The 25,955-nt window shown below is 43.9% G+C and overlaps 1 protein-coding gene across 2 annotated transcripts in view; it reads right to left on the minus strand.

Moving 5' to 3' along the window:
* LOC147724985 (E3 ubiquitin-protein ligase TRIM39-like) overlaps positions 1 to 25,955 on the minus strand; it is a 319,335-nt gene that overhangs the window by 62,085 nt on the left and 231,295 nt on the right. For both annotated transcript variants that reach the window (XM_086966465.1, XM_086966464.1), the window contains exon 4: positions 24,306 to 24,328. In XM_086966465.1, coding sequence (XP_086822591.1) covers positions 24,306 to 24,328 — 23 coding nt within the window. The remainder of the gene's footprint in view (positions 1 to 24,305; positions 24,329 to 25,955) is intronic.

Below are 25,955 nucleotides of genomic sequence, written 5' to 3' on the forward strand. Positions count from 1 at the left end.
TCTGGGTTCAGAGTTAATGTTGGGAAGTCACAGCTTCTCCACTTAACGGGATAATTACTAGGCTCGGTAGCACAGGGACACCACTCTTTGGGTATTAAAGCAGCAGACTCTAGTCCATACCTAGGGATCGAACTGGCTTCAACCGTAACACAAACGGTTATGCTTAATTATACCAAACTAAGCCAGCAGATCACGAAAGAGGTAAACGGCTGGAAACACTACCGCCTATCGCTCTTAGGCCGGGTAGCTGCAATTAAAATGTCAATTTTGCCAAAGGCAATATACCTCTTTCAGACGTTACAGGCCTCTCCGCCGAAGGGAACGCTCATGAAGCTGCAAAATATCTCACTATGTTTGGGCAGGCGGTCGGCCACGAATGCGGAGAGATGTGAGCTATTTGAAACCAGGGGAGGTGGGTCTGGGACTCCCTAATCTCCTGGACTATTTTAGGGCTGCCCAACTAAGATACTTCGTAGAGTGGAATAAAACGGAATCGTAGAAGCACAGGATATTCCAGGAAAGGGCACTGGCGGGGTTACCCTTATGGAAAATACCCTTTTTAAAGAAGGCAGATAGACCACCGAGTCTACTGAGGTCACCTGTTACAAAACCACTGCTAGAGGTATGGGAGGGAGTGGCTACCAAGAAGAGGCTTACATCCATTCCGGCTCCGATGACACAACTGACAGACAATCGAGAATTTACACCAGGGTTGGACACACAGGCATATGCAACATGGCAGTCTACTCCTTGTAGAGTGGCAGGACATCTATTTGACATTGAAGGAATCATCCAATTTACACCTCTACAACAAGATTACTCAATATCTGAGTCAGAGCGATACCATTATATGTAAATACGGCACTGGTTACTCAATAAACATGTGCAGCCAAAAGTCAGTCAAAAACTGACCAGACACAAAAAGTGGCTGGTTACCAAAAACTCAGATAAGAAATTGTTTTCCGAGCTTTATGAAATGCTAAGACAGACATCCCCTATACACTACTAGTCAGAGAAGTTGGGAAAAAGAATTAGGGATAGAATTATCAAAAAAAAATGGGGAGAAATTTACTAAAGAGCTAAGCACACAGCACGAGATACAGCCAGCAAAGAAACAACCTTTAAAATAGCTACCTATTGGTATTTAACCTCTGTACGTCTCAATAAAGGGAATCCAAATTGTAGCCCAACGTGTTGGAGAGGGTGTGAGGAGGACAGAACATTACTGCATTTATTATTGGATTGCCCACATATAGCAACATATTGGGCCAAAATATTAGACAAAATTGTTTTAAGGTTTGACACAGATCCCACTTCCGACACTGTCCTGGGGCTCCCAAACCACTTAATGTTCCCATTGAAGTCTTGCAAAGGTAAACAAATGGGTCTGGCATTAGGGGCACACTGGGGAACACAAGTAACACCCACATACACAGGTTGGCTCCCCAGAATGCGATATACCATGGAGATGGAACGTATACATGTCTCAATTACAAATCCTGAAGAGGCATTTAAAGATAATAGGAAACCTCTTCTTGCCCTGTTGTCATCGGAATTTCATGAAATTACATGCCCAAGATATTTCCGGATCCTCCAGATAACAAACACAGGAGTGCCCCAAGAAACACAATGAATACTGAAGCTAGTAAGACGGAATTAAAATAGACTCAGAATAGCAATAGGCAATACCAATGCCGGAGGAGGGTGGGAAGGGGCTTTGTTGGAAGTTTGATGTTGTTTTCATTTTTATTTTGGTCAGATTTGTCTTTAACACCTTGGGTGCTGATGACGGCCCCCGTCCGTCATGCACCGCGGTGGGCATGTGCTGATGACGGCTGGGGGCCGTCATGAACCGCCCACTACGGAAAACGCCGCACAGGCGCAGAATCGCAGCCGCGCCCATGGGGTTAATATAAACTGTACACTACAAATATTGTGTGTACTAAAGCTGAAGAGATCTGTTAAAGGTAGATCTGTTAATGGTAGACAAGGATTGTAATGGAGAATGTCTTAAATATGATATGGGGTAAAGCCAAAAAAGAATGGGATGAGAAGAGATGGGAAGAGCTAGGAGAGGCCATTGGGCATCCTGATAGTCGGATGTTTTGGTCCCTTGGGTCTAAAAGTAACTTTCAACGCACAGCTCCCTTGGCAAACAATATTCCTGCCATAGAATGGCATATACATTTTAGTGAGTTATATTCTAGTGGTTTTACCAATGACAGTTCCAAATGCTCCACGATATAGGTGTTCCTACATGTACCCTTACATTAACTAGGGAGGAGATAATGTGCTCCCTAGATGCCATTATCCCTGCAAACACCCCCGGTCTTGATGGCATCCCTGGTGACCTTTTTCGTGCTGATAGGGATAACTGGGCAGCCTATTTCATGAAATTGGCCAAAGGTATTGCTGGTGGGGGGAGAATTCCGGACACCTGGAAGGGGGCAGAAGTAATACCCATTTTTAAGAAAGGGGACAGGTTGAAGCCCGTCAACTACCATCCAATTAGCCTGATAGATTGTGTCCAGAAAGTCTTCTGCCGTTGCTCCTTGTTAAAATCCAGACCTGGATGGATGAGAATGACATCCTCTCTCCTCTCCAGGCGGGCTTTCGGCAGAAGATCGGCTACATCGATCAGGCGTTTCTCCTGGTTCTGCTATATTGGAAGGTAGTTTTGTGGGGAAAGGCAGTTTATATCTTGCCTTTATAGACCTCAAAACAGCTTTCGACCTAGTCCCCAGGGATCTACTTTGGCAAGTCCTTCAGGACATGGGAATGCCTTTGGAAATCCTAGAATCACTTGTCAGGCTCCATGAGGATAATTTTGCCTGCATGACGTGGGGAAACCAGGGTCAAACCACCGAGCCATTCAAGATCCAGCGGGGGCTACGTCAAGGGTGTGTCTTGGCCCCACCCTCTTTTCCCTGTATCTTAACTCAGGTGGCCGATCTCTTGTATTCCATTCCGGCCAACGCTCCCACGTTGGCAAACAACAAAATAGCTACATTATTGTTGCTGACGACACCCTTTTGGTGTCCAAAATCGCCATGGGCCTACAAAAACGTCTAAATCATTTTAAGGCATTTTGTGATATGAGGGATTTGGTCATCAACACTTCTAAAACCAAGTTGATGATGCTAAATCCCCACAAATCCTTTAAAGGCAATTTGGTCCTAGATAATGTTCCGCTCGAGCGAGTTGGTTCTTTTGACTACCTGGGAATCAAGTTGTCCGAGGGAATGGCTTGGAAGAAACACTTAGAGAAGGTGTCCCTGAAATGTTCCCAGTTTACTGGCGCCTGCGGCAGGAGCACTGCCTTTCTTATACCAAGCCTGTAGCCCCCGCACTCAAGCTGTATAGCTGCAAGGTAGTGAGTATTGTGCTATACGGGGCAGAACTGTGGGGTTCCATAAATGTTAACACCCTTTCAACAGTGGAAAACAAGTTCCTTAGGAGCTTGGTATCACTCCCCCAAAGCACTCCCCTTCTCCCCTTGAGTGTCAAGTCTATTAATGTCCAGGTGAGCTTACGTTCACTGCTTTTTTGGCATAGAATGGTCACTACCGCAAATCTGGTCCCCTATGCCGCTGCTTTTACTGAAGTTTCTGCCTTGGACAAAAACCATAACATTGGGTGGATTAAGTACATAAACACCATTCGGGCAGGCATAGGCGTGCCTAAGGAGCTAGAAGGTCTCCCGCCCACATAGTTTAGGAATCAATTAAAATCTCAGTGTTGGGCATGGGTAGAACAGAAGAATTTCCTGAAAATCTGTCATGGCTGTTTAACTGATGTTTTTACTGATATAAAATCCATCAGCCGGCTAGAAAGCTAACTTGATTTTATTAAAGTGCCGGCAGACAGGAAATTGTATACCCAGTTCAGACATGGCTGTCTACCCATTAATGCGTTCACTAATTCTTGATTGACAAACACATCTTAGCCCAAGGGCTGTCCCTTCTGCCCATCTCCTCATGAAACAATAGGCCATGTCTTTTTAGGTCTCGCCTACGCAGTGCATATGGGCTGCATAGGAGGGCCTTTAGCCGTCGCTCTGCTCATTTTCAAGCACACACTCGTGCTTGTGGCGGTATCCACCTTGGGGGAACGAGCAGGGGTGTGCCACAAGCATGAGTGCAGTGCTTGAAAAGTGAAGGCTGCACGCGCACGCAAGCACCACTTCTGGGCTTGCTGTTCTTGGCCCCTTCTCCCCATCACAGATGTTCCTTCTCTCCACCCTTTTAACCCTTTCCAACTCCTCGCTGCTTCCCAGGGAACGGCATATTAAATGTCAAATGTACAATGCAAAAAGTTCCATTGATGCAGCGGGCCTGCAGTTTGAGGATTTATTCTTAATTGTATATAGCGCTAACTCGATACAAAGGTACTGGGGCACTTTAAATGAGCTCCAGTGACGTTGCACGAGAACATATTCATTTTCTCGTAGGCACTTGGAGATTAAAGGAAGTGCGCAGAATCACAGGATGTTAAGCAGAGGACAACATTGGAACCTGGGCCTCCCGGCCACGGACCTCAGATAGAGTGAATACTTTAGATGGACTTTATTTTACACTTCATTGAGAATTTTTAATCCGCATGTGCGGCTTAACTACCTCTATTTTTTAGCATAACAATGACTGAACTTTAACAATTCTCCCTGTGTGGTGCCCTCCCTCTCAACACCTAAATCTGCATTCCTTCCAACCCTGTTTCCGGGTTAAGGAGACTGCCCTTTGTCATTGGCCGCCTGAGCTCAGCCTATGCACCTTAATGAATGTATTAAGGAATATAGCTCAATAAAGTACCTGTGTTTCAGCAATGCTAAACTTATAGCAGTACCTCACTTCCCAGGACAACGGAGGTGAGGATCTTCCTTCATGGTCAGAGCGGTAAGTTTGTAGAATCAACTACCAGATTACTTGAGGTCTATCTCGAAGGAAGTTACATATAAAAAGAAGCTGAAAACACTCCTATTCAGACTATAGTGATGTTAGGATCTCAGCGGTTCTGTGCTCTGCTCCCTTCAGTGCCTAAAAGCACTGGGGAAATCCTCTGAGTAGCTGTGTGCTATAGAAGAATCATTTGTTCATTCAATCATTAATTCATTCATGGAGACCAAGCAGAAACCCAATGCAGCAAAAAGGATCTAATAAAATCAATCTAAAGTGAGACCTGCCTCCTCCTTACAGCTTCATGAACGTCAGCAATACAATTTTACCGTCTGGAAAAAAACACAATTCCACTTGGTGAAGATCATCAGGACACAAGCTTTTAAAAGGAAACTCACAGACTTCCATTACTCTGTCTTACTCATACACACAATAAGAATGCATCATGCAGGCCACACCTATACATATGTGCATGCAAATATGCACTAGAATTGTAGTGCTGGGGTCTAGGTTAGTGCATTTCAGTGGAACTTTACTTGAGTGGGCCAATAGGCCTTCACTCATGTGGAACAGATAAAAAGGTCTGGTTATAACTACTGATACAGAGAGCAGAGTCCGCTGCCAGAACAGCTAATCCCATGACAGGGAAGGTAGGCCATTGTCAAAAAAATGAGGGCATGCTTTGCACATCCCTTCTCAAACACATTAGAAACTAAAACCAACAGGCATTTGCAATGCAACAGGTCTCGCATATACGCACGTTTGAGCTATTGGCATTGTAAATAACAATGCCTTTTATTTATGTTGTGGTTTTTGAAACATAAATAAAACACATTGTCATTTACAATGCCAATAGCTTAAACTTAGACCTATTGCATTGCAAATGCTTGTTTGCTTGTGCTGTCTATGCCAGACCTAGAAGGATTTGGCTAACTCCAGTATTTAGACAACCTGGGACACACAGCCACAAAGAGGCTGTACACATTTTAAAGTCAGATGCGAGACCTCTCTATGCTTGTGCAATTGCAAAATTTCTGGGCCAGTTCTTGTCCATTAGAAGGAGGTCTATATCTACTTCCCCGACCGGCATGAATAAAACAAACTGAAATAATAATGATCAGCCCACTCGGGTGTGTATCTTGCACTAGTATCTTGGCTTGTAAATAATTGGTTTTTATTTTACTATTTTAACCTTTTTATCCTTTTAATTGGTCACTTGAGGCACAGGTTTTAAAATGGTTGTTGTTGCTGAGGAACCGGAATCGATTTTCGGTTATACAGTATCCATAATCGATATCTCAAGATTAGCATGATGTATCTAAATGTTTTAGCATAAGCACGCAAACCTTAGCATAAATCCATATTGCAGTATTTTAGATTTCTAGCTTGCACCACTTTCCGCATTTTTACACTCACTTGACTCGACCGACGCCATTTTGTGGCCTCGCTCGAAGCCTTACATTAACAGACCCCGCTCATTCTTTTTACCAAAGTCGTTCTCCTGAGAAATAACCCAACTGTTGCAGAATTGCTGTTTCAGCTCGTTAGGCCCGTCAAGGTTGTAGGTAGCAGGAGAAGGCCTGATAAGCACATTCCAGGAGGGGTGCGGGGCGGACTGTCTCGGAGCTGGCAGAAGGGAGTCACCCGTTCGACCTTGCTAATCTAGGATGAGCTAAACCAATAGTGCTTTGTGTGCCATATATGGCCTTTCCTTTTTGTACCAAACTGTACCAGCTTGTATTTTTCCATCTTGGTCCATGATTCTGCTAATGCAACTGTATATATGTGATGTCCTGACAGTGTGCCAGCAGTCTTCTTGGCGAACCTTGTGGGGTTAGGTCGCAAGGAGCTCCTCTGGCAGAGTTTTGTTTGTTATAATAAATGCTTGGACCTTCTACACTGCCAACCGACTGATTATTGGTAATGGGAAAGGGATTGGTTGTGAATATAACTATAATTGGGAGATGGTAAATAATTTTCGGTACTTCAGTTGGCGACTCCGCCGGGACTCCGCGTTGGGGTCGTCCCTCTGTATTACAGACAACAACCGGGACATTAAAATGGGTCCTCTCGATCGGGGTGGTTGAAGAATAGACCAACGAGAATTCGGGGTTTGCTCCGCTCTCCCGATCCCGAGAACCTCAGCTGCTAGTGGCCCCACGCCGGACTCCTTCGGGTGTGACCCGAGAACCAGCCACGTTGGCCTTATCAAGAGTTGGCAGTGGAGAACGTGCAAACAGACATGTGTGCACCAGGTGAGTGTTTTGTCTTGTTTTGTGTTGGATTATGTTTTCGAAACTCTTGATTTTGGTACTTGGTATTTGGTGATCTATGGTCACGGAGAAACTCTGAGAAGGGGGTCTGACGGGGCAACGTTGAATTTGCACGTGCAGACGCCTCTGGTTTGATTTGTACGGGAATACTGGAGATAGAGATTATACGCCTTTTGTGGGAGCTGCGGTTCTCACTCAGCCGGACTGTTCTCGGGAATGCTGGCAGTTGAGATTGGGTAGCACTCGGACAGATCTGGAGCGGCGCTTGCAAAAGCGGGCTTAGCCAGCATAGTTCGGGAGGTGAACCATGAATACTGCTGGATGGCCTGTAGGTTGGTCTGTGGTTTAGAAACCTGTGTAAGCTATCTCCAGGCAGTCTAAGGACGAGACTGTTGTCAGAAGGTGATCTTTGCAGCTTTGGATATTTGGATAAAGGGTTCTCCATAGGTGGGAGTCGATGGGCTCCACCTTCTGTTTGCAAAATATTGGTATTTCTTTCGTTTTTGTCGTTTATGAAAACTTTGTGTCTTGTTTTATGTCCAACTGAAAGTTTGTTTTACAAACGTGAGTATGACTTTGAATGACACATGGCCATGCGTATGAGAGAGTTGTGATTGATGAAGTTTGGTTCTGTTTTTACTGAACAATAATCCTTGATTTCTTTTCAGCTCGAATACAACTAAGATAGGGATATGCCGTGCCTTAGTAAATTATGTTTCGGCTGCATACACCGAGAGAGCGTGAGGTTAGATGAAAGTCAGCCGGCCCCTCCGGAAGGCACGCCTAGTCATGATATGTATTGCAAACACGGTATTGGCCCTCTTCTTTTTAATTCCTTATGGCACAAATACACGAAGGATAATGTAGAACTACAGTGGCCAAATACTGGATCTTTTGATGAGAAAAAGATTCAGTATTTACAAGAGCGTCTCTTTGTTAAACGCAGCCGGCAGGCCATGTTTGACACTCTCAACAAATGGCAGAAAGAGGCAAAGAGAAGACGTATCCGGTCAGAGAAACTCCTCAAGATACAGCAAGGGCAAACTATAACACAGAAAGCTATTGCGCATGACAAGAATAGAACAGAACAGAATATTGAGAATGAGGATAGACGATTTAGGCTGCAAGTGGATAAGAGCTATGTAACGCGAAATGAAGCTGAAGATGAGATAGAGGATCTGTTAGACAAAAGACCTCCCCCGCCATATGCCCCGCAGCGCATATATCCCGCGGTCCCTGTTCAAACGGCGGCAGCACCGCAAGCATCCGCACCAGAGGAACGAGGCTCTGTCACCCCTAGACGTGATGCCGGCGTTCCATCCCCCTCTACCGGGGACCTGGCCACCCTTGTCCCTGATTCCAGGCAGACTCTAACATCCATTCGCGCGCAATTAAGCATCCAGAGTCCCGTATGGGCGTCTCAATCGGCCAGCACCACACCCGGTATGTCGGAACAGACTCCGAGAGGGGCATCCGGAGGGTTGGATGGTAAACGACTATTCCCTAGATCATCTGTGGCATATGGTGAGAAGGAAGTGTTAGCAGATCAGGCTATCAGATGGATAAGGAGTGACGCGTACACTGTGGTTGACATATGGAGTACAGTGAAAGATTTAGAACCGGTGATGCAGCAACATGTGATATTTCAGATGTCCAATTCCCTTATATGGTCTTGGGAGGTCAGCTTCGATAACGGGAGTGCTCCTCAGATACTGTATGATATTCGAGACTGGACCCATAGATTTAATCTGACCCCAGAGGAAGTATACAAAAACGTAGTCACCCTGGTCCAGTATCGAGGCAGATTGTTCTTAAAGAGCCCTCAGTGGACTTCACAGCATCCCATGCGAGAGGTCCATCCCATTTATCATCCCGAAGTTCCCGAACTACGCAATGATAACCAACAGATCACCCGGGCACGAATAGACGCCCGGTTTCAGGAGCAATGGGTGTACACTCCATGGAAAAGAAGTTTGGTCCTTGCTCTGAAATCCCAACTGCCCGACCCCCGAAAGAATCCTACCGCCTACTACAAGGAACTGACCGAAGCTGCGGCCTCTACCGTAATGACATTAGCAGACGTTGAGCTCTTCTTTGGGTTACTTGTGCCTGTTGATATATAGCGGCAGGTGCATGACTCCGATCACACTGAACTGGGGGGGACATGGGATGAGTTAAGAGGGTGGGACCGGGATCGCTAACCGGGAGACAAACCAAGGGGTGAAATAACGTCTTTGCCAGCAAAAATCATAGCCTTCATGCACACTTTAATACCGCCGAGGAAGGTTGACTGGGATAAACTGTCTGCCTGCCGACAGAAAAAGGATGAAAGTGTGTCCGACTTCTTCACTAGGTTTGAAGGAGTCTTCATTGACTTTAGCGGACAGGATTTGGCTACGGAAGGTGGAACTAGGTTGTTCGTGAACAGATTTGTTACAAACTTGGCTCCGGAAATTTCTGCATGATTGCAAGCGGCAGAAAGTACCTGGACTACCTCTACCCCTTCTGTGATTTTAAGCATGGCCCAGTACTATGAACATAGGGAGAACGAGAGTAAAGAGAAGGTGGAAAAGAAGGCCAATGACCTTAAACCACGAGTATTGCTGCAGCAGGTAGTCCGGGGACAAGGAGGCACTAAGAGGAGCTAGAGGGCCCATGTCCAGAGGGGCGGGTGCAGGCCGAGGCACGGGCGGGGCTCTGACTGTTGGCTTAAACCAGTGTTCCTATTGTAGAGAGGAGGGGCATTGGAAGGCGCAGTGTCCGTTGTTGCTTGCCCAGAACGGAGCAGTCCGAGGGCGAGGACGTGGACGAGGGGCCCCGACCGGAGTGATATGCGCAGAGAAGAGGGATCAGGCAAGTCTGAGCGAAATCATTTCGATAACCACCAGGGCAAGCAGTACTATCATGATGATTACGAATACGAAGATCAGGATGTATACATGCAAGCATAGGACAGCCAGGGACAGAGTAGGGGCCAAGTGTCGATCCCGGTCAATCAAAAGGGACCTTATGTAAAAGGGGAAGTGATGGGGACTTCTGAGAATTTCCTAATTGACACGGGAGCAATGAATAGTTCTGTTGCTCGATCATTGGTTCCAGGGGCGGCTCTGTCCGGGCAAAATAATGTTTCAGTGGGGTTCTCGGGAGTCCCAGTTGTCAGTCCCATCTCCAAACCAATCCCCTTCTCGATCGGTCCCGCTACTATTGACACTCCTCTTTTGCTGACCTCACATTGTGGAGAGAACTTGCTGGGTCTGGATATGTTAAAGAAACTTAATGCGACAATACACTGCTCTGCTGACGGGGTTTATTTAACGATACGACCCTACGCTGACCACATGAAACAATGTTTTGCTAAAGATGAACCCCTTCCCCCAGAGTTTGATGGCATCCCAGCAACGCTTTGGGCAACAGGGGATGCGGATGTGGGTAAGTTGGATATTCCCCCGGTTCACATTACGCTGAAACAAGGCGCGAAAATGCCGCGCATCCCGCAGTACAAAATAGCACCCGCGGGAGAACGGGCTTTGCTGTCGATTATCCAAGACCTGATCGACAAAGGGGTAGTGGAGGAAACGGCTGCTAATATTTGCAATAGCCTGATTCTTCCGATTTTGAAAAGGAATTCTGATTCTGGTGAACAGGGCCATGCGCTGCTTACCGCTTTGTGATCGACCTTAGAGCTGTTAACAAAATTGTGGTACCACAGTATCCCGTGGTGACAGACATCACCACGATCCTCACAATGATACCGCCAACTGCCCAGTACTTTTCAGTCATTGACCTGAAAAATGCCTTCTTCAGCATCCCTAGCCATCCTGATAGCAGACAGATCTTCGGATTCTTGTTATCTGGACGAAGCTTCCGCTTCTGTCGCGCACCTCAAGGCTATACTGAAAGTCCGAGTATATATAGCCAAGCCCTTAAGGCTTTACTAGACGATCTGGACTTGCCAGAGGGCAATGTCCTTTTGCATTATGTGGATGACTTACTCATTGCCTCGGATACGGAAGAAGGCTGCAGAACAGCCACTGTTAAATTGTTGCACTTTTGGCTGCTAAAGGGAACAAGGTATCACTGTCTAAATTCCAATAGTGTCGACAGGAGGTGACCTACCTTGGTCATCTACTATCGAAGGAGGGTAGACGACTAACACCTAAACATATAACTACTATTTCTAAAATGTCTGCTCCTTGCACGCAACGTGAAGTTCGCGGTTTTCTTGGCATTACCTCTTACTGTCGTCAATGGATACCTTATTTTTCCCTTCTTGCTAAACCTCTGCTGCATCTGACCACTAAAGAAGTGCATGAACCCCTTCCCTGGGCGGATGAATGTCAGCACTCTTTTGACTCTTTAAAAACTGCTTTATGTTCTGCTCCTGTCTTGGGCACTCCTGACTACCGTAAACCTTTTGTACTATACGTGCATGAGGTTGACGGTTGCTCACTTTCGGTGTTAACGCAGGACTTTGGTGGTAAGCAAAGACCTTGCGCTTATCTGTCAGCCACACTGGATAATGCCGCCAGAGCACTTCCTAGCTGTCTGAGGGCCACAGCAGCTGTTGCAGTGGCGATCCGGCAGTCGGAAGGACTCGTCCTAAATTCCAATCTGACAGTGATGGTGCCGCATGCTGTGGACACATTACTAAACAAAACAAAAACACAGCATCTTACAAGTGCACGCCTCACTGGATATGAACTGGCGCTGTTTGCACCACATATCACGATCACTCGATGTGCAACACTAAATCCTGCCACATTGTTACCACTCCCTCCGAGTGAACTTACCGATTACACACATGATTGCATTTATCGCACTGAAGAAGAAACTAAGGGCAGGATTGACCTTACTGACACTCCTCTAGCTGACCCTCAGGGGGAGTTATTTGTGGATGGGTCTTGTTTTAAACTAACAGATGGAACAACAACAGCTGCATATGCAATTACGACTCTGAAGACAGTAGTCGAAACATTCCGAGTACCCCACCGGTCAGCCCAAGCTGCTGAACTTATGGCCTTACTGCGAGCCTGTGAGTTGAGTGAGGGACTCGAAGTCAACATTTACACAGACCGCCAATATGCCTTTGGCGTGGCCCATAGCTTTGGGCGGCTGTGGAGGGAGCGGGGTTTTCTTACTTCCCATGGCCAGAAAATACAAAACGGTCCCCTGCTTTTGCGGCTGCTAGATGCCCTCACCTTGCCCAAGAAATTAGCCATCATCAAATGCAGTGCGCACAAAGCAATAGTGGATGAGGTGGGGGAGGGAAATGCTTTCGCAGATCAGGTGGCCAAACAGACAGCACAGTCCCCAATGTCAACCATGTTCGTAAACTCCTCCGCAAGATGGGTGGAGGAATCTGAATTGTTTGATAATACTATGGAGAGTGTGAGAGTATTACAGAAGGAAGCTACACCTGCAGAATTAGAGAGATAGGAAAAGGAGGTAGGAAGACTGGATGAAAATAATTGTTGGGTTGATCTGACAGAAAAGCAAAGATGGGTACTGCCCAATGCACTAGTACAGGCCGTTGTGACTATGGCGCACGGCCCTGCACACATAGGAGCAAAAGGTATCTGCGGGCTCCTGGACCCAGTTTAGAACAACCCTAACATCCAAAGAACGGCTGTCCGGTTGATCCAATACTGCATGGTCTGTTTGCAACACAATCCGGGGAAGGGAGAAAGTGTCCTGAGTGGGAATTTTGCACCCCCAACGCTGCCTTTTGAGGTACTCCAAATGGATTACATTCATATGGAGCGTGTCAACAACTTGAAATACGTCCTGGTGGTGGGTTGTGCTTTTAGCAAATGGGGTGAGGCCTACCCCACTAAAGAAAATACTGCAATGGCCACAGCAAAGGCCCTCCTCAAAGAGTTTGTACCCCGCTTTGGTTTGCCCCGCTTGATCTGGTCGGACAATGGGGGGCACTTCCATGGGGCCCTCGTCAAGCATATCTGTGAGGGCCTACAGATGAAGCAAAAATTCCATGCTGCCCGGCATCTGCAATCAGCGGGGCTCGTGGAAAAGTACAATGGTATTCTTAAACTCAAGATGGCCAAAATACAGGAAAGCACAGGGTTGAAATGGCCTGACACCTTGACTCTAGCCCTTATGTCACTACGCGTTACCCCACACTCCCGATCTGGCCTTTCCCCATATGAAATTATCTCTGGCAGGCCCGCAAACGTATGGGGGGTACCCAGGCCACGATCCTTTTCAGACATTGAATATCCTATGTTGATTGATTACCTATAAGCTTTGACTAAAGATCTTCGTTCTATTCATCAGCAGGTAGCCTCCGTACTGCAGCCCCTGCCAGAGGGCCCTGGACATCGCCTACAACCCGGCCAGTGGGTTCTGGTCAAGAAGTTTGAACGTGACACCAGTTTGGCTCCAAGGTGGTCCGAGCCACGGCAGATTCTGCTCGCCACCCGGACGGCGGTTAAAGTGGATGGGAGAAAACATTGGATTCATGTGTCCCATCTGAAGAGGCTGCCGCTTCCACTTCCCTATGATCAGCAACGCCCAGGGGGAATTCTGACGTAGGAAACTGAGAGAGCTGCTGCATTCGTACCCTTCTCTGTCGCCTGTGAGATTGAACCAAGGCTAGAGGAGGGAGTGACGAGATCAGATGACTTGGTCTCTGCTGAATCTGCAATTGCTTTGAATCCTGTTTTCAGTACCCCGGCAAGCGAAGGTTCTCATGTTCGAAAGCTACCTGGTGTACTAGTCTCTGATCAGGAAGTTCCGGGTCATGTGCGATACAACCTGCGGCCAAGGAAAACAAAAAACGGTGCCTCAGACCCCACCACTAGGAGATAAGGAAATACTCGATTGAATAGACAGGGTTTGCTAGCTTGTGGGTCTGAGGGGCTGAGCGAGACACTGGAATGAACATGTTGAGAGCTGGAACTTTGATCACTGTGCTCTGTTCAGAAAGAAGATCAGCTATTGTCAACGGCCAGGTTGCACGACAGAATAAAGTTTGACAGCCACGGTTTTGTTTGCTTGAGATGAACAATAGGAGTCTACCTGTGAGACTCTGACGGACACAGGGAGAAGAACCCTCTGGCAGGACGGACTGCTAGGCCCGAGCTTATTTTTGGACTTTTAGCTAGGAATGTACCCTTTTGGCCGTATCGTTTTAGAAGAAGAATTTCCAATTGCACCACGACACATACCATTCTATGAGCCTATGTTTTCCACATGGACCACGAGGCTCAAAGTAGCATTTGTAGTGGTTATAGCTGTCATTATTGCTGTGTTCATGGGTTTGTTTGTATATTTGGAACATAAATACCCTTTGCAGGATTTTCTACCGACCACTGCTGCCCCATCTGAGCATTTGCTGTACACTTTAGCACCCCACAAGGAACGTCATCGCCAGACTTATGCTAAAAATGTATTTGTTGAAATGCTTCATCAGACGCACAGTGTTGCCAACACTACTGATTGCTGGGTTTGTGGGCTTCTGCCATCTGTGGTGCACAATCATGATCTGTTTCTCTCACTACCCTTGTCCTACCTAGGAACCTGTGAGGCCTGGTTCAAACTGTTCTCCGCCATATTTCGTCACTCGGGTGATAATCGCAGAGATTACGATGTAAAAGAATATAATGTAATTTTAGCATATATTGACGAACATGGGGCTTTTGACCAAAAAGGAAATGGGGGACGAGGAACAATAGACACACAAGCATGCATGAACAGGTACATGGTGGCTAGGAATGATACTTGGTTGCAGGAAGAACTTAATGATTTTAGCCATTTCAATGCCTCTGATATTTCCAGCTTTTTGTTGCACGAAATGTTACAGGTGATCGTCTTGTACCCATTCCTATTTTAAATGTTTCCTCCGAGTTTTGTGTGCAAGGAATAGGCCGTGTACGGGTTGGAGACAGTATCTGCAATTATACCTATAGTATGAAGAAACGCATTAGCCCCCCGTTAGTTACGCCACCCAATGTGTATTTCGTCTGTTGAGAAAATGCATATACCTGGTTACCACGTAATTGGGCTGGGCACTGTTATTTGTCCTTCCTATACCCACCTGTATACATAGCGCCATCTGATTATCACAGGACACACCAGCTATAACCCTGTACGCACAGCACCCACCGCGGTACCCAATAGACATCGTAGGCAGCTTATCAAGACCGAAGTTGATCAGACTGACACCTCTTTGCAACAATTCACAGATTTTAGCAAAGGTTTAGTGCCGTTCTGGGGACCCATATTTAATAGCAGAGAAATAAGGAGATTGTCCAGGATAGTGGAAAATGTCATTAACATAACTACTGACATCTTGGCCAACCTAACTGTTGAGCTTCAGGCGACCAGGCTTGTTGCGCTCCAAAACCGTATGGTTTTGGACGTTATCTTGGCTGATCGAGGTGGAGCATGCCGCGTGATCGGCAGCTCTTGTTGCGTATATATTCTAGACTCTGCCCCTTCCGTTCATCTAGCTATTCAAAAGCTGCACCGCATTGCCTCTGAAATGCATCCTGATAATGGGTCCTGGTCACTGTCGGGTGGGTTCTGAGGGCTCCTATCCACCTGGGGATGGAAGTTGTTATTGATTTTGGGCGGGGCAGACGGTATTATCTTTACCTGCTGCATCCGGATACAATGTGGCCCGGTCTGTTGCTCCTATTGTGCTTCCCGAGTCACAACACTGTGGTTGCCTACCCCAGTCCCCGCCAAACCTCAGATGCTGCAAAAAGAGATTCATGAATTAATGGCCATTAACGAGGAGATTTTTAGAGACTAAATGCCTGATTTTGTATTTAGTTATATAGAAAAATGTACCTTGAGGAATTATTTCATATTCTTCAATTAATTTATGTTATGTCTTCTATAAGTACATCAATTGAAAAAGGAACATAAGAAACATGATATCTTAGTTCAACTTTATGTATTATTTGATAAATAAATCTTGTGGCTCATTACAAAATTAGAGAAAGTTACATATGCTAGGCAACAGAAAACACTACAATATTCAATACATTTCATCAGTAGCGTTGGTACAATATGTATTATACATATATATACATAAAGTGCTCATGTGACATCAGTCAGCTAATCCATCAGCTCTTTATACAAATCCTTTCATTGATGAATGTAAGCCAAGCAGTATAAGGGCGTCGACGTTTCGGTCTTTAACGTATAATTTTCACCAAGACCATCCTCAGGACTATGTGTTGCACAAGATATCTACAGAAATATATACAATATATACACATTAAGTACATAGAATCCACCTACTTATGTCCAATATACTTGATTGTCTGCTTACATTAAACTAACCGTCACCACACCCAGTGTGACCATATAAAAAACTTTCTACACCACTCCAAACCCTATCGGGGCACTTAATACTCACTGAACAGGTCTAGTTCACTCCAATTTCCAAACCAACCAAGGCTTCACAACGAAGACCCAAAATACTCCTATATGGATACAGAGTTAAAATAAGCCCAGTCAGTATGCCGATTTAGAATAATCCAAAGAATACCTGCAAAGTACTGGGAGCGAAGCTTACCTCCACAGTAATTTCATGGGAGTATCAGTCATAACGGTCAGGGCTCCGCTTTAGAATTGCACGCATACCATCTGATCTGAAAAGATACAATCCGGGGCATTTCTAGTTAGACACTCGTTGTAACCACTACGGCTCATAACCCAAAACCTCTTAGCGCCAGGATTAGTCCTATCGCAGAACTTACTCGTATGCTTCGCCACTGACGGGAAACGCTCCTCGTCAGTCTCAGTAGGCGTTTGCTCTTGCCGCTTGTGAGACTATGGAAGACAAGCTCTCTCGGAGTTGCACGCATGCGCACATAGTCGCCGAGTAGTGCAAACAGGCGGCGGCCATTTCGGAAGGGTGTGCACACTGATATCATACTCATGCCACAAAGGTGAAAAATTAAGGTATTAAGCCCACAAACGGGTCGGGATATCAGCTATTTTAAAAAAAAAATATATATATATATATAATGAATACCCAATATAGTGTCTATCTACAAACGAGTAATTTTATAGAGAAAGTAAAGTGATTTACCGAATAGGGGTGTAGATCATCTAAAAGGGACCAGTCAAAGAATACCTAAATAAGATTCTCCTCAGCCAGAACTTTCACAGTGTCATATCCTGTCACAGGGTCGCTAAACTGTGCCATTCCACATATTGGTTTAATCCATGTTCCACTGTCCTCCCTGTCCAAATCCATCTATTTTCTTTTAATGTTAGCAGACGATCTACATTGGTCCTTCTTTTTGAACCCTTTACGACCTCTAGTACAAACCATTTCATATCTTTGGGACCGTGTGATTGCTGAATAAAGTGTTCTACCAGTGGTGCTGTCAGTACCTTGCACCTAATGCGTGATTGATGTTGGGCTATTCTTTTCTTCACTACTTGTGTAGTTTTCCCAATATAAGTCAAACCGCATGGACATTGTATACAATAAATGACGTTCCTCGTAAGACAATTGGAATGGTGTTTCAAAGTAACTTGCTTATCATTTAGTATACAAGATTTGGTACCGCGGTAGTATCGCATGCTGCACACTGTCCACATGGGTAGTGACCCACAACTGGTGCCAACCCCCATAGGTTATGTGGGGTATTGGCACTGGGCTCCTCCATAGGTTTTCACCAGATGGTTGCGAACATTTCTCGCTCTTTTAAATGCAAATCTAGGGAAGCTTAACTGCGGCTCAACTTTCTGTATCAGGTGCCAATTTTTTGATATGATTTTCTTAATCTGGTTAGACTCTGTACCAAAGGTAGTCACACAGGCAATGGTGTTTTCAGCCTTATCCTTCCTCTTATTCTCATCTACAAGTGCTGTTCGGTCGTAATACCATGCACGTTTGAGAGTCCGTTTAACCAACCTATGAGGATATTGTCTGGCACTCAGTTTCAGTTGGAGGATTTTCGCCTCTCTGAAATAATCCTCTCTTTTGGTACAATTACGTTTGATTCTCAAAAATTGACCAAAAGGGAGGTTATCGCGCAAATTTCTGGGGTGGTGGCTCGAGTATTTCAACAGGGTATTACGAGATGTGGGTTTTGTATAGAGATCCACCACTAGAAAGCCATTGTCGTTTCTGATGTTGAGGTCAAGAAAATTTATGGATTGGTTACTGTGTTCAATAGTGAAACGTAAGTTATTATTTTGCTCATTTAGCCATGCATGAAATGACAAAAGATGATCCTCTGGACCATCCCATATTAAACAAATATCGTCTATGTACCTAAGGTACCTTTTGACATGTGTTCCAAATGGGTTGTTGTTAAAAATGATTTTGTCCTCAAAGTCTGCCACATACAAATTGGCTATATCTGGGGCGAAAATCGCTCCCATAGCCACCCCTTTTTGCTGGCCATAGAAGTCATCATTAAATAGAAAGTAGTTGCGTTTGAGGGCTATTTTAGCACACTTAATCACAAAATCCACAGGTACTTGCATAGGGCGGGTCTGGGTCTGTAAGACATTCTCAAGGATTTTCAGTGCTTCATTTTGTGGAATGTTTGAGTATAAACTCTCAATATCCATAGTTACTAGGATGTTATTATTGGGATCAAATGGTACCCCTTCATTTTAATACTCAAATGGAAATCCATATATTTTTCAGGACATTACGTCTGAAACCTTTTTTCAGTAGGACCCCTATCCAGAATGGCCCCTGTAATGTTACAGGCCTTCGGTGTCCCTCTACATTTTTTCCTGCTAAAAATCTTATGCCAAAAGACTTACTTACCTTTGAGAACGTGGTTTTGGTTGAGTTAGACCAGCTATTTAAGGAAAAGAGGAAGTATGTAAAGTATAATTTCACCAGAGAACAACATGATATACTTGATGCTTTAGCTAAACGTGATGATATTTGCATAAAACCCGCCGATAAAGGGGGGAGCATAATAGTACAGGATAAAACAGACTATGATAGGGAGGCATTACAACAATTGAGTAACAGTCTATACTACACTAAACTCAGGGGTGACCCTACAGAAATGATTAGAAAAGAAATAGTGACTATCACTAAGGAGGGCTTGGATGGGATGTGGTTCAGCCAAAAAGAGTATGATTACCTAAATAAGAAAGACTTCACGATTCCAGCATTTTACATACTCCCTAAGATCCATAAGAATGAACAACACCCCCCCGGAAGACCTATTGTGGCGGGGTGTGGGTCTATACTACAACCCTTGGCGGAGTATGGGGACTTTTTTATAAAACCTTTTGTAGCACTCACCAAATCCTATACTAAGGATGGCATTACTGTTATAAATGCGTTGGAAGGGGTACCATTTGATCCCAATAATAACATCCTAGTAACTATGGATATTGAGAGTTTATACTCAAACATTCCACAAAATGAAGCACTGAAAATCCTTGAGAAAGTCTTACAGACCCAGACCCGCCCTATGCAAGTACCTGTGGATTTTTTTGATTAAGTGTGCTAAAATAGCCCTCGAACGCAACTACTTTCTATTTAATGATGACTTCTATGGCCAGCAAAAAGGGGTGGCTATGGGAGCGATTTTCGCCCCAGATATAGCCAATTTGTATGTGGCAGACTTTGAGGACAAAATCATTTTTAACAACAACCCATTTGGAACACATGTCAAAAGGTACCTTAGGTACATAGACGATATCTGTTTAATATGGGATGGTCCAGAGGATCATCTTTTGTCATTTCATGCATGGCTAAATAAGCAAAATAATAACTTACGTTTCACTATTGAACACAGTAACCAATCCATACATTTTCTTGACCTCAACATCAGAAACGACAATGGCTTTCTAGTGGTGGATCTCTATACGAAACCCACATCTCGTTATACCCTGTTGAAATACTCGAGCCACCACCTCAGAAATCTGCGCGATAACCTCCCTTTTGGTCCATTTTTGAGAATCAAACGTAATTGTACCAAAAGGGAGGATTATTTCAGAGAGGCGAAAATCCTCCAACTGAAACTGAGTGCCAGACAATATCCTCATAGGTTGGTTAAACGGGCTCTCAAACGTGCATGGTATTACGACCGAACAGCACTTTTAGATGAGAATAAGAATAAGGATAAGGCTGAAAACACGATTGCCTGTATGACTACCTGTGGTACAGAGTCTAACCAGATTAAGAAAATCATATAAAAAAATTGGCACCTGATACAGAAAGTTGAGCCGCAGTTAAGCTTCCCTAGATTTGCATTTAAAAGAGCGAGAAATCTTTGCGACCACCTGGTGAAAACCTATAGGGAGCCCAGTGCCAATACCCTACATAACCTATGGGGGTTGGCACCAGTTGTGGGTCACTACCCATGTGAACAGTGTGCAGCATGCGATACTACCGCGGTAACAAAATCTTGTATACTAAATAATAAGCAAGTTACTTTGAAACACCATTCCAATTGTCTTACGAGGAACGCCATTTATTGTATACAATGTCCATGCGGTTTGACTTATATTGGGAAAACTACACAAGAAGTGAAGAAAAGAATAGCCCAACATCAATCACGGATTAGGTGCAAGGTACTGACAGCACCACTGGTAGAACACTTTATTCAGCAATCACACGGTCCCAAAGATATGAAATGGTTTGTACTAGAGGTCGTAAAGGGTTCAAAAAGAAGGACCAATGTAGATCGTCTGCTAACATTAAAAGAAAATAGATAGATTTGGACAGGGAGGACAGTGGAACATGGATTAAACTAATGTGTGGAATGGCACAGTTTCGCGACCCTGTGATAGGATATGACACTGTGAAAGTTCTGGCTGAGGATAATCTTATTTAGGTATTCTTTGACTGGTCCCTTTTAGATGATCTACACCCCTATTCAGTAAATCACTGTACTTTCTCTATAAAATTACTCTTCTGTAGATAGACACTATATTGGGTATTCATTATATATATATATATTTTTTTTAAATAGCTGACGTCCCGACCCGTTTGTGGGCTTAATACCTCAATTTTTCACCTTTGTGGCATGAGTATGATATCAGTGTGCACACCCTTCCGAAATGGCCGCCGTTTGTTTGCACTACTCGGCGACTATGTGAGCATGCGTGCAACTCAGAGAGAGCTTGTCTTCCATAGTCTCACAAGCGGCAAGAGCAAACGCCTACTGAGACTGACGAGGAGCGTTTCCTGTCTGTGGCGAAGCATACGAGTAAGTTCTGCGATAGGACTAATCCTGGCGCTAAGAGGTTTTGGGTTATGAGCCGTAGTGGTTACAACGAGAGTCTAACTAGAAATGCCCCGGATTGTATCTTTTCAGATCAGATGGTATGTGTTCAATTCTAAAGCGGAGCCCAGCCGGTTATGACTGATACTCCCATGAAATTACTGTGGAGGTAAGCTTCGCTCCCAGTACTTTGCAGGTATTCTTTGGATTATTCTAAATCGGCATACTGACTGGGCTTATTTTAACTCTGTATCCATATAGGAGTATTTTGGGTCTTCGTTGTGAAGCCTTGGTTGGTTTGGAAATTTGAGTGAACTAGACCTGTTCAGTGAGTATTAAGTGCCCCGATGGGGTTTGGAGTGGTGTAGATAGTTTTTTATATGGTCACACTGGGTGTGGTGACGGTTAATTTTATGTAAGCAGACAATCAAGTATATTGGGCATAAGTAGGTGGATCCTATGCACTTAATGTGTATATGTTGTATATATTTCTGTAGGTATCTTGTGCAACACATAGTCCTGAGGATGGTCTTGGTGAAAATTATACGTTAAAGACCGAAATGTCGACGCCCTTATACCGCTTGGCTTACATTCATCAATGAAAGGATTTGTATAAAGAGCTGATGGATTAGCTGACTGATGTCACATGAGCACTTTATGTATATATATGTATAATACATATTGTACCAACGGTATATTACGCTACTGATGAAATGTATTGAATATTGTAGTGTTTTCTGTTGCCTAGCATATGCAACTTTCTCTAATTTTGTAATGAGCCACAAGATTTATTTATCAAATAATACATAAAGTTGAACTGAGATATCACGTTTCTTATGTTCCTTTTTCAATTGATGTACTTATAGAAGACATAACATAAATTAATTGAAGAATATGAAATAATTCCTCAAGATACATTTTTCTATATAACTAACGTTACCCAGTTGCTTGGGGACTACTGGGTTGCCCTGTTTCTTGTAAATGATTTTGTATTTAGCTACACCACGCTAAAAGGAGGGTTTGAGGAACCGGAATCGATTTTCGGTTATACAGTATCCATAATCGATATCTCAAGATTAGCATGTTGTATCTAAATGTTTTAGCATACGCACGCAAACCTTAGCATAAATCCATATTGCAGTATTTTAGATTTCTAGCTTGCACCACTTTCCGCATTTTTACACTCACTTGACTCGACCGACGCCATTTTGTGGCCTCGCTCGAAGCCTTACATTAACAGACCCCGCTCATTCTTTTTACCAAAGTCGTTCTCCTGAGAAATAACCCAACTGTTGCAGAATTGCTGTTTCAGCTCATTAGGCCCGTCAAGGTTGTAGGTAGCAGGAGAAGGCCTGATAAGCACATTCCAGGAGGGGTGCGGGGCGGACTGTCTCAGAGCTGGCAGAAGGGAGTCACCCGTTCGACCTTTCTAATCTAGGATGAGCTAAACCAAGAGTGCTTTGTGTGCCATATATGGCATTTCCTTTTTGTACCAAACTGTACCAGCTTGTATTTTTTCCATCTTTGGCCATGATTCTGCTAATGCAACTGTATATATGTGATGTCCTGACAGTGTGCCAGCAGTCTTCTTGGCGAACCTTGTGGGGTTAGGTCGCAAGGAGCTCCTCTGGCAGAGTTTTGTTTGTTATAATAAATGCTTGGACCTTCTACACTGCCAACCAACTGGTTATTGGTAATGGGAAAGGGATTGGTTGTGAATATAACTATAATTGGGAGGTGGTAAATAATTTTCGGTACTTCATTGCGTAATCGGGCCGCACTCATCAGCAAAATGAGATCTAAACATATCAATGCACTAGCACTTTAGATTTGTCCCGATAGGCAAAATAATTTAAATATTGAAATCTGTTTAGCTCTAGTCCCTTTTTGTACTTGTATATTTGCTTCAAGAATTTGTCAATTTATATTTCTCTCTTTATATTCCTGAGTCTGTTTAGGGAGCATTTTATAGTACCTTTTACTCCAAACATTGTCAACCAAGATTCATGTGTTCGTCTCTCCAGAAATAAAGACTTTGATGATGATGATATGGGGTACATGAGATGGTGATACTGTCATAAGATGACCTTTTGTTTATGGCATTAATAATAAAAACAGAGTTAAACCTAATGGGGGTAAGCCTGAATAAGAAATGCACTATAATATTGTAACTCAGCAACCACAAATCTTCGCCTCAGTTTGAACAACTGTAGTACAAGTCTCTCTACTATATCCATCATTATCTCAAAATTAGTGCTTTCATTTAGCTGCTAATGTCCCAGAAAAACTTTGCAAATTGGGCCCACTTTCATTCCTATTGCTAATTTAACGCTAAGTACTGGGGCCACTTGCAGTCAGATAGGCACAAGCAATACATTATGTATGTTCCTTAAACTAGGACATAAAACTAGGGTAGTAGCCTGCTAGGGCTCTACACATGCTCCTTACTAAAAGGTTGAGGCAGGTTTAGGAAAGGATGCAGGTTTTAGAGAATTCAAATGATGTTTCAAGGCACTAGAGGGACATTTAAGGATTTGAAGTGTTGCAGAAAAGTATTGAAGGAGGTTTTGAGTACTCTGGAATTGTGGAGAACTTGAGGTAGTTTCTGTGAATAAAGGTGATTTTTGTAGACACACAGAGTTTCCCTGGAGTCAAGAGCTATTTCCATAAAACTAGAAGTTTGAGGAGTTTCAAGGTAGTTTTTTTAAAAAGTCAATTAATGTTTCTTAGAAAGAAAAATAGTTTTTAAAGTCTGTGGATGTTTTGAGAACAAGCTAGGGGACCTCAGAACTGTTTGAAGAAAGTGGCTATGAGGTGATCTACATTTAATAATAGAATGAGGTAGTATTGCTCTGGCAGCAGAGTGGATTTCTGTGAGCTCAGTACTGACATTTCCACACTGCAGACAGACCTGCTTCTTACACACTGAGAGGACAATAAACCAGCCTTACCTGTCCAGGGTGCTTCTAACATCCTGCAAAACAAAAGAAGGTCAGATGTTTAGGTATTAGTTGTGCAATTCACGTTAATGTAACCACACATGCAAGTATCTCAACTAAGGCGACACCAGGGTGACAATCTCACCCCTCGACACACACAGTCTGTGGTATTCTGAATAGGGTCACATGACACAGCACAGCTTGTGATATCTATAATGCACCCACCAGACAGCAGAGCTTTTAATTTCTGATTGAGGCAGGTGACAGTACAGTCTGATATATTCTGAATGCGTCATGTATTATAATCTCTCGTTCCTGGGGTCAGGTGGCATACCTGCTAAAACTCCTACATCACTAGAAATAATTAAGAGATATACCAGAGGAACAAATAGTGTCTATACGCAAGGTATACCAGGGCACAATACTTTCTTTTATTTATTTATTTTTTAAATTTTTTATATGGAATTAAATGTACGCCTATAAATAAACAAGGATTTTGGGTAAAGCACAGGATAAGACCCTTAAGCTTCTGATTATATGTAGGAAAATGTCTACCCATACAAGCTGCAACACTAGAACTGGATATAAGCAGTACTTAGGAAAAAGCACCACTGTCTCCTACACCAGGGTGTTTTCATTCAAAACAGGAGGCTCTTAATACTCTCTGAGAATTGGTCAAACCTAAGCCTCAGTCATTTAATTATGTTCCATGTAAAAAATTGGACTTCGCTCTGAATTGTTCCAGTTTGAAGAAAAATTATGAAATTAACGGAATAACGTAATTCAGGTTAGGAAATCTTTAAGACCAGGAGCACCGGAGCTTAATTACAGTTTGGATGAATAGCACTGAACCTTATTGAAGAGCCTGAAACTGTTGTTGATACAGATGTACCAAAGAATGCAGCCATATTTCACAACGGGACCATTCTACGAGGAATTCCTTTCTTCATCACCTGGTCTGTCGGGGCTGGGGTGCTTTTAAGGCTGGAGTCGAGGTGGTTTTTAAGGAATGGGGCCAGGTTTTAGTGAAGGAGTTGGGGTAGTTTTCAAGGCTGGGGACTGAGTTTTAGGGCTCAGGGTGGGGGCTGGGTGTATTTTTTCCATGCTTTGCCTTTACCAATCATGCCTTCACAACAAAAGTCGTTGTAGAGGCATGCGTGGTAAAAGGATGTGAGGTAAAGGTGCAGTCGAGGTAAAGACTGCGACCAGATTCACAAAGGTAAAGTGACACGAAAGTCTAACTTTATGAGTTTCGGTAATCACAAAAGGCATTTACTTCTTGTAAATGCCCTTTATGAATACTGAAAGTCGTAAAGTTTGACTTTAGGTGTTCACAAAGGGCATTTACGAGTAGTAAATTGCTTTTGTGAATAACGAAAGACGTAAGGTTAGACTTTCGTCTAACTTTACCTTTGTGAATCGGGCCCACCTTTAGGGCATGCAATATATTTGCATGGTTTTGTCATACAGTCGTGACACAGCACAGTAAGATATTCTGAATGAGGTCGCTACACAGTACTGTGTGATTTTCTAAATGGGATCGTTTGACGTAGTACAGCTGTACTTTATACCATGTTGGGTTGCCACTATACAAGTAAGTACTTGAATCAGTCGATGTATTGCATTGTGCTGTCAAAGCAGAAGGATTTGCCATTGGTTTAA

Source organism: Lissotriton vulgaris, chromosome 4_1 (genome assembly GCF_964263255.1).
Source record: "Lissotriton vulgaris chromosome 4_1, aLisVul1.2, whole genome shotgun sequence".
NCBI lineage: Eukaryota > Metazoa > Chordata > Amphibia > Caudata > Salamandridae > Lissotriton > Lissotriton vulgaris.